We start from the raw sequence: 9,667 nt of genomic DNA, 5'->3' as shown, positions 1-9,667 counted from the left end.
CTTGGGTTTTTGAGGTATATTTGGTCATTCAGTACAAGTGACTGGAGCAGCTCATTGCGTAGAACAATGACAATAACACCATACAAACTTCACATAGACCCCATTAGATTCCAGTAGGTGACTGGTCTTTGTCATACACCAGAAAATACAATAGATCATGACAATCCTTTGGAAGCAAAAACTGATGAGTAGCTTGCCAAAACACGTGCTGAAAAGTTTTATGGTTTTGTGACTAACTGAATCAAAACAGCACTGTAGTCACCCTTTGAATTAGACTAATCTGTTCATTATGTTTGTGGTACACAAACCAGCCAAGAGGACAGAAACACACCTGTAAAAAATGATGCAAGGCAGCGGTTTAATTTCCAAAAGTCTGTAGATTGCTGCCCTTGTTTAAGATTATATTAGTATTATTCCTGAATTATTTTTTTTCCTGGAATAAACACGTGCTTAAATTACACTCTTCAGTGAATTAAGCTAGCATCTTTACAGCATTAGGCAGGTTCTTTCTCCTCCTTCTGACCACATGTATGGAAACATGTGTGGAGATGGCCTATAAATCAGTCTCTCCTACATATGAGCTGTGTGAACTGTGAAAACAAAGTTGTCCAGAGAGCAGCTGCCTGTACTTAGCTACAAAAGCACTCCAATGTGTACGCTTAAAACATACCTACGCTCATAATGCTCTTTAGCCCTGGAGAGCTCACAACTTCAAATCTATCTTTTTAGTTTGCTTCCAAAACAATCAATCATTCCTCAAGCACTTGAGACTAAAGCAAGCCAGCCAAAAATTTGAAGGCAGAGCCAGGCTGATGCAAGACAAGACCTTTCCCCAAAGTACTTTAGGTCAAACAATTCTTTTTCATATATTTCATATATAAATATAGCAAAATCTTTGAGATCAGTTGGGGGATGGGCCCAGAACTTAACGTTTTTTAAAGCTGCACCACCTACAAACAACATGCCAGACCCTGCAACAAGCAGCTGCTTAGGGAGTAATGCATAGGGGCTTTTCCCGTGCCTTGCCTCCCCCAATTGTTTGAAAGATGCAATGATAGACAAGACCAGGATTAACTGAACGCTCTCTGGCAAAGGCCCAGAAGGGGGTGGTGGGGGAGGATTAAAGGGCTTGAAGGACTGGTGCTGGTTTCAGGTGAGGTGATCCCTTCTTGCATACTTACTGTTAGGTACCCAGCTTTGCCCTCCTTTCCCGCGTCACAGGTAAGAATGTTCTGCTCATGCTCATCGTTCTTAGTACTCATTTATAGGCTGCTTTTTACTGCCTGCTGAAAGGAGATATTTGTTTTGCATCCATCGTGAAATCTTAGCGTCATTATAAAGAAAGCAACAGTTATAAGGTGATTACTTCCAAAGTGCAAACATAAAAGGAAGAGCTCAGTTTTTTTCTTTAATGCATCTAGCCAAAGACACCTTTGATCTGGTGCTCTGCTGTATGATCAGTAGCTATCTATCTTCAGACACAAGACTCGCATTTCTTTAAGTCATTGCTAGTAGTAAGAACCAGAACGCACACACAGACTATAACTGCTATTGGCTATAGCGATTTATAAGACTTAGAATTTAAGAGTAAATTAATTCAAAGCAACTGGGAAGAATGTATGGGCTAGAGCTGTGAGGGAAGCCAGTTCTACCAGCCAGCACACCTGGCAGTAGCAACTTTCTTTGCCTCTGAAGCTGTCAGTATGACTAAAGACCCCGGGCTATTAAAACCTACGGACATGCCCGAGAAAATTTTAGTCAGTGCTTAATGGCATACAATGTTTATACTGTACATTTGGAAGATAAATTGCTAGCATTTGCTATTGTTAAGCTTTGGTTTACATTTAAAGGAGCAGGAATATTTTGATTACTAGATAGTTTCCCCTGCACCACTAATGTCAAATTATTTCTTTGTTCAAAGGAAGCGCTGTGTGTATGGAAAGTTTAAAGAAAATCCTTTGTTCCTGCATACTAGTGTTCTGGATCAAATATGTTACTTAAGTAGCTTTCATTAGTGTAAATGTTGCTCGCTGATACCTATTAAGTGTTAAGAAGTTAATGGTCCATTTAAAATAATAAAAGTTACGCCAAATTGCATTTGAACTTAAGACCTTCAAATACAATACAGATGGCTTAATTTGTCATGCTTCTTCATACAAAGCCTTCCCTTCTTTCACATGATCAGATCTGGCTCCGCTTATAGTACCCACATTCAGTAATGAGTAGCTAGAGTCCTGGCATTATCTTGAACCTCAGCTACAGGCAATGCAAAAACCATGTTCCAAATGTCTGGTAATGAGGCACATGACAGACCATCAGGTCTTGGACTACACAGAATACAACCTAGATCAAGACTATGCTTAGGTGGATAGTTCCAGATATTAAAAAGATGATGCATGTCTACAAGGTGTGGCAGAGTTCCACTATCGTAATATCCTAACTTAAGTTTCCTCTCCCTCTGCCTCAATCCTCCTTCCCTTTCCACATCAAATACACATGTACGTACATACCTGCAATTTAGACTCATTTTCCCCGTTATAGTTACCCATTGTATAAGAGTCAGCATTTGTGTAGTTTCTAAGTCTCGATGTAACTTACTTCGTTGCTGTAAGGAAAGCGAGACAGCGATGGAAGCAGAAAAAGGCTATCTGGTGTATTTCCAGAATTCCTCTCCAAGTTCTTTCATCTCAAGGTCACTTCACCTTCTGAAAGGAGAGGTAATGGAGACCCTTCTAGAAATCCACCCACTCCCTTCCTGTTAACTACCACCATCTCCTTGCAAATTCCTGTGAGCAGTGAAAACTCAGTCTAGCTGTAATTGCTAAAGAATACACTTTGCTATCAAATATTGAATTTGGCCAAAAGAAAGATGCAAATAATTCTTGGGGGAAAAAGCCAGGCTTAGTAGTCTCAACCAATTTATAAAGACTTTCCACTACTCTTCCCAGCGTCTAAACGTTTAGGCATTTCAACACTAATGAAGACAATTACGCTCCAGTGACATAAGTATTTTATTTATTGAGTTATATTAGAGCTTGTCATGGATTGAAGTGCATTACACTTTATAATTCAGTGAACAAGTAAGGTTTGGCCGTCCAGTCTCCTTAGATTGAAGGGAATCTGCGAGATAAAAAAGAAATGTTAAGTTGGACAAGCTTCTTATTCTTTAAATAAACACATTAGTATGCATGAATGCAAAGCAGTAGAGGGAAATGTTTATGCAGTGGTTTAGTCTAGAGAAATTCCCCTTGTTATTTCCTGATCGTTTAAGATTCACACACCCTTCATGTGGCAAACAGAAGTGAAACATGGAACAAATCAAGAGCTGGAACAATACTGCACAGCACTTAAGATTCACTAGACATGCCACACTGAAAACCCGAATAAATCTTGCTAAGCATTAAGGGCCTGAAAGAGAAAGGAATGCAAGTTTCAGATAGGAGCCAGAGAGGAAACAAGTGGTGTAGGCAATCTACCAAGGAAGGAAGAAAACCAAATTCAAATTGCTTCTCCGCATTACATTGGACACAGCCCAAGACCAGCTGTGCTCCATGACAAGAGTCATACAAGTGATTAGCACCAAACTCTTAGCTTTCCCCCTTTATTACATTACTGAACACACTGTAGAGGTAGGATACTCCTCACAAATTGTTATACTTACATTGTACATTATCAGTACCACCACACAAAGCCAGTACGAACAGCTAAAATATTGTAAATCACACCCAGATACCAAGTTGTCTACACACCAAGCAGGAACAAACTCAGTACTGAGTTTCAAGCTAACACCTTAACTACAGAGGCGCTCCTCTCTGCCAACCCTTTCCTCAATTTTGGGGGCAAGAACTGAATTCCAAAGTGAGTATTTAAATGAAGTTAAACCACTGAATTTACTGCCATACATAGGACATAATCCAATAAAATCAGAATAGAGGTAGAATATCCATTAACACTGTACTTTTTAAGTAACTACCCCCAAAAAAACATCAAATGTAACCTCAGTCCAACTTTCATAACTAACATTTAAGTTACTGAGTCAAATGGAAATGTCTTCCATCTATTTTATGTACTTTTCACAGTCTTTTTTAAAGGTCAGAAACACTGGCATTGCCTTCTCCCTCTTGTACTTACGTATTCATGTGCCACTCTACCCAGGCATGGAAAAAAAAAAAAAAATCTGTCTTTCTACTATGAAGGAGTGAAAAAAGTTCTTATTTATACAAAATAAGTCATAAGAAGCATCAGCAATTCAAACAAAGTGACTTATAAAGATTTGTCCTTTGCATTTTCTTTTGAGTTGGTGTAACTGAGGAATGGAAAAAATATTTAGGAAATTTTTACTAATGTTAACAGGTATACACAATCCGCAAGTTGATTTCTTTTACCTGCAAACAGGAGCATAACCCAGCTAAGAATGGAGCACTATTTGCACTGAGAAATCCTGTTTGAGATTGCAGCTAAATTTTTAACATGCATCCTTGTTGACAAAATACTCTCATGAAGGCCTCCTGACTAAAGAGTGCAATTCCAGTGCCTAAAAAAGTTTAAAAGTGCCTATATATTAGCAACAGGGCTGAACTAGAGGGAGAAATACCAAAATTTTAAAGAAGTAAATTTATCATTTCATTATTTCTCTATACTGTATTCATAGCTAAGGAACAGAAAAATCATCCTCAAGAAAAAATAACAAAGGGAATGCCATCTTTTTTATATCTACTGGAAAAGCTGAAGCTACGCTTCTTTTATGTAATAGTGTTATGCCGAAACCAAATATCCATACAACGTCACACATCAGAACTGAGTATTAATACTGCTAAGTACAAATGTTTTATTCTGTTTTGCTGCCTTAATCAAACAGGCCGAGAAAAGCCATCTGTCCAGGATAATTAGTGCCACAGATTATCACGCAATGATCGCAATATAAAAACATCCCAAAAGAATGAAAAAGCTATCATTCTAGATTAGTTTGAAGTCATTTTAAGAGAAGCAGAGGACTCAGTGTAAGAAACATGGATCAAGAAATGGAGAAGAATTCTTTATTGAGCTCTTACATCATGAGTTGGTACAGATGAGTGAGCATACCTGTTAGCAATTATGACAAGGTTGAAATCAAGATTTTTTTTTTTTCTTGGCATTAGGAAGCAAGGAGGAATGACGTTTGGTAGTCTTAGAACAAAAGGCAGTGTTAAGTGCTGGGAAAATAATATCGGGAACAAAGTTCTATTCAGGCTTAATTCAATAAGGGGAAAATCTGAGTATTATCACATAAGAGGTGGTATGCCACCATTATTTTTTTTTTAAATACACATACACACACACATATATATATATTTTTTCCTCATGGCTAGTTATCTCCCCCCTCTCATCAACTTTAGAAGACAAAAGGATGTGTGGAAGTTGTCTCTGTTTCTTACAATAAAATCCATGCTACAAGAGATACAGCGTTTCCATTTTCTCATTCACTGAATTACGAGCATGACAGTAGCAGATTTGGATAGTCACATTACTATCCAATTAAAGATGTGACAGCATCAGTATGATATCCTAAGTCAGGCAAGTCTTACACAGAGCTTCCACTCCCCCTCCATGTGAAGACAGCTGTTCTGAATGCAGCTGTATGAGGCCTGGCAGTATTCATTGCAGAGGTTTGCTATAGCCTACAATTTAAACGAATTACCCAAAAGGTATGCACAAGCTTCCCATTCTGACCTTACCCCCCACCCTTCCTCACACCCCATGTTACCTCATGTTTTAAGTTAGCCCCAGGTCTCTGTTGTGCAATTTGTGTCCTTTTTCTTCAAAACCCCTTTCCATTTGATAGGAAAGGAAGAGCCTCAAAATATATGCATGAGGTTTCACTGAAACAATTTGACTTACTTTTGCTCTAATATGGAGTAGCTTATTACCTGTTAATACAGGTTACCATCATTTGGGCTGTGCAGATTCAAACACACCAGCTGCTCTCATGGCTTCAAAGTCCTTCATGGGATCATAGTTTTTATAGAACTCTGCATAAGCTCTTTTTCTGGGTTCAGCAACACCAAACTGAAAAGTAATACACAGAGAATTAAAGCTTGCACAGCTAGACAAGCAGGAATTTTTTGTCTAGTAACGCCAGGATTTTTAATCAGCAGATGTCAGTCTAAAAAGCCTTTAGCTCAAAAACAGAATTAGTAAAATACTACTTTGTGTCTGTTCAAATTTGGGCTACTTCACTGTTGGTAAGGAAAACAAATGCCTAAAATGAAAACTAAAAATGAAAGTCAGTTACAAAACAGCATATTACATTTTGGAGATTCAGAAACATTTAGAAACATTTAGACTACACTTAAGTGTCCTCTGCCCAGCTTGCTAACAGATTTTGTAAAAACAAGCAGTTATGGCAAGTCTTGAATATGCCTGTGGGCAGATGCAGAACTGAAACTCTAGATAAAAGGGCTTCCTAAAACAATTTATTACATTTGAGCTACGTTGTACATTTGAACTACAGAAGCATGGCAAAATTTTACAAGACTGCCAAGCCAATCTTACAGGTCACTTACATCAAAAGACATGGTCCCGACTCCCTGGGCACTCATTCATCTGAAGCACAGCAGAGCTAGTCTAGCTTGCTCAACTGACAGAAGACTGTTTACTGAGTTAGTTTTTTGACAGTTTGGCAGGTTAACTTGAATCAGTGGGATGACGAGAGAGAAAGAGAACGAATGAATAAGGGAACTAGTAAGAAACACACAATAGGGGAGGAAAACTACCAAACAATTAGATCAGCTCAGCTATCTTGTGAATGTTCAGAGTAGGAAGCAATATGCTCAAAAAGAAAAAAAAGTATGTTTGTCCAACAATAGTTAACGATATAACATGAGATCTCTGTACCGAGATCTAAATTACTTGTTTTAAATATGGTCCACTGCCTTACTAATGTATTCATGTAAAGATGCCAAATAAAGTGTAAAATCACAGCATAAAGCTCATCTACTCAGGGCTTCTTGCTGTTGCCAAAAATCAGACTAAAAAAAAAAAAAATATTACTGCCAAGTCTTAAAAGACATCTTCAAAGATACGTTAATGGGTGCTTGGCTTTAGCTGTGCAAGCTTATTTTTTCAGAAAGACATTTCTTGGTCTCCAGGTAATTTTGCAAGTTGACAGTTATGTTTTTGCAAGGAACAAACTGAAATTAACTTAGATTTCTAGTTGCCTTTATCAATCATTTCCTGATTACTTAAAAGTTGCAAACTGCACATGAATGAGTTCAATGGTGAACTCAAGATGCAGCTCTTCCATTTAATTCAAATTCTGTTGCTTGTTTTATGTATTATAATTGCCTTCAATAAAAACATAACTTAGGAAATCCAAGAAGCATGTAGTAAAGGCACTCTAATCTTTATCAAAGACTCTTAGGGACCACGAACAACTAACTCCAATCAATAAATGAGTTTTTTTGTTTCTTTGTTTTTGTTTGAAATGCAATGCTTCAGTTCTACACACTATTTCAAAAGAAAGTTAAAAAAAGGACCATACTAGCCCTCCCCACACCACGATCTTCAGAGTGAAGGGCAGATTCTCCAGCTTGCTTATGTAGATGATTTCTGAAGTCAATATAGAGATAAAACAAGACTTTGACAACTCCCTCTCCCCCACAATATCCTAGATTCTAGAGTCAGAGGCTATCTACAGTTAATCTAAGAAGCATCAATTGTGTGTGAATGATCAAGAGTAATCTAGGGTTAGGAGGCTCAAGGTTATGTTGTCACGAACCGCACAGGTCACACAGCTTTTGGGATCAGTTTATCATACCACTTCTTCAAATGCAGATTAAGAAGATTTATTTATGTTTTGGAAAAATACAGCACTAACGCTTTCTGATGAAGAGCTCAACCAAATCTTAACAAAGCGATATTAATGAATTTTTAGCACTTTAATGAAAACAATTGATAGTTCAACAAGTAAAGCTCTTACCTTGTACAATGCTGCACATCCCACAGATACAAAAAATGCCCCAAACAGATGAAACTTCATCCGTCTGGCCAGAAGGCGCCTCATTTGTGGCTTGGGCAATAGTGCAGATGACATGGCGATTCTATTTCCTAGAAGAAAAAAAAAAAAAAAAAGAAGAGAGAGAAGATAACTCTGGGACAAGCAGCTTTACTTAAGCAGTTTTCTTTAACTCTATTCTAGAAAGATTATGCCCTTGAAAAACGTGTAATCGGCCTCTTCGCAGACGAAGCAACAGAGCTTCCCTCTATTTGACTTTCAAGTGAGAATATTTAATGTACAACATTCAAGGACAACCTATTCACGACAAGAACCTAAATAAGATTTTATATCCTTTACATCCAATAGTTAGGGTAGTTAAACTGGCCTTCCCTGTTAACGCTAAATCTCTCCTTTCCTGCAGGGTCTACCATGTCAGGCCTACTACTGGTTACAACAGAAGACCTCCAGAGCCTCGGTCTTCTAGGCCAGGAAAAACACGTGCCTCTTGAGCCAATTATTTAAAAAAAAAAAAAAAATCTACTGCATTAAAGGGTTTTATCTATTCAGTAGGATTTTACTTACAACCTACAAGCCCTGCAGCAGACGGCTGTCATTAAACACAGTTCAGTGCGGAAAGGCCCAGCGGCAGAGCTGCCCGGCCGCAGGGCGCAGCCTCCTGCGCTCACAGGGTCACGGAGCAGGAGCAAAGCCGGGAGGTGGCCCCGCTGGGCCCGAGGAACTCGGTGCTGCCCCCAGCCGCGCACGCCCCCTCTCCTCTTGCACTGAACAAGAGTTATCCGCAAAGCGGCCGCTCCCCATCCCCACCAGGCGCGGGGGCCGTCGCCATTACCCGAAGCAGGGAACCGCAGCGCCCGGGCCAGGTCGAGAGAAGCCCCGCACCGGGCCCCCCTCACAGAAGGCGCCGCGGCTGCTGGCTGCCCTCCACGAGGGGGGCAGCTGCCGCAGGGCCCGTCCCCGCCATCCTCAGGGACGCGCAGAGGTCACGGCCTGGGGGCAGCTGCCGCAGGGCCCGTCCCCGCCATCCTCAGGGACGCGCAGAGGTCACGGCCTGCGGCGGCGGCGGGAGCGCGGCCGAAGGGAGTGAGGGGAGCGCGGGGAGCGCGGCCGTCGGCGGCCGTTACTGGCCGTTGGCGGGGGCGCGAGCACAGACTCACCTCAGCGCGAGCCGACCACCGTCCTTCCGTCCCCCGCGCCGGGCACCCACTGCGGCCCTGCAACCACGCATGCGCAGGACACGACCTCCTCGCTACGGCGAGCGGCTCAGCTCAAACGCCGCTACTGCGCGCGCGCGCTCGGAGGCGGGGCGGGGCGGGGCGGGGCGGGGCGGGGCGGGGCGGGGGTGGAGGGGGTGCGGAGGGTGCGGCCGCCCGCAGGAGCCATGTTGTTGGGGGGTTGGTGGGGAGGAAGGGCGCGATGGTGGGCTGCAGAGTGCAGGCCGCCCTTCTGAAGGACACCCTGCTACGACACGCTGCCCCTGCCCTGGGGTGAAGGCCCCGTCTGCCCTCCTCTCACAGCCTCTCTGGGGGTGTCGAGCTCCCTTGGCGGGCGCAGAGGCAGCCTGCTGCCCATCCTCCCGCTGCGAGCTGGGGCCACAGTGGCCTCCAGCCCCGAGCTGAGGTGGGCGCTCCTCGCCCCTCGCAGCGAAGCCTGCCGAGCTGACCCGCTCCGCGG

General features: G+C 42.0%; 1 protein-coding gene across 2 annotated transcripts; it reads right to left on the bottom strand.

The window, feature by feature from the left end:
* Positions 1-2,998: 2,998 nt before the first annotated feature.
* On the bottom strand, positions 2,999-9,289 carry COX6C (cytochrome c oxidase subunit 6C). Of its 2 annotated transcripts, none has more exons than XM_068932940.1 (4): positions 9,151-9,289; positions 7,958-8,085; positions 5,878-6,045; positions 2,999-3,120 (listed from the first exon to the last, which is right to left on the bottom strand). In XM_068932940.1, exons 2-3 carry the CDS (start codon positions 8,069-8,071, stop codon positions 5,926-5,928), a joined length of 234 nt encoding a protein of 77 aa, XP_068789041.1. In that variant the 5' UTR covers positions 8,072-8,085; positions 9,151-9,289; the 3' UTR covers positions 2,999-3,120; positions 5,878-5,925. The 2 variants fall into 2 exon arrangements, with proteins under 2 accessions (XP_068789041.1, XP_068789040.1); XM_068932939.1 differs by having other exon boundaries at positions 5,907-6,045.
* Between the last annotated feature and the right edge of the window lie 378 nt (positions 9,290-9,667).

This window comes from Struthio camelus, chromosome 2 (assembly GCF_040807025.1).
Source record: "Struthio camelus isolate bStrCam1 chromosome 2, bStrCam1.hap1, whole genome shotgun sequence".
Taxonomy (NCBI): domain Eukaryota; kingdom Metazoa; phylum Chordata; class Aves; order Struthioniformes; family Struthionidae; genus Struthio; species Struthio camelus.
The sequence above is the reverse complement of the archived record's forward strand: the minus strand, read 5'-3'. Positions and strand labels throughout refer to the sequence as shown.

Bases quoted from the DNA above. Each gene is read 5' to 3' on its own strand.
- COX6C (XM_068932940.1), bottom strand. From the start codon at position 8,071: ATGTCATCTGCACTATTGCCCAAGCCACAAATGAGGCGCCTTCTGGCC. The intron at 6,046-7,957 runs GTAAGAGCTTTA...ATTACTTTTCAG, and splicing joins GATGTGCAGCATTGTACAAG to TTTGGTGTTGCTGAACCCAG.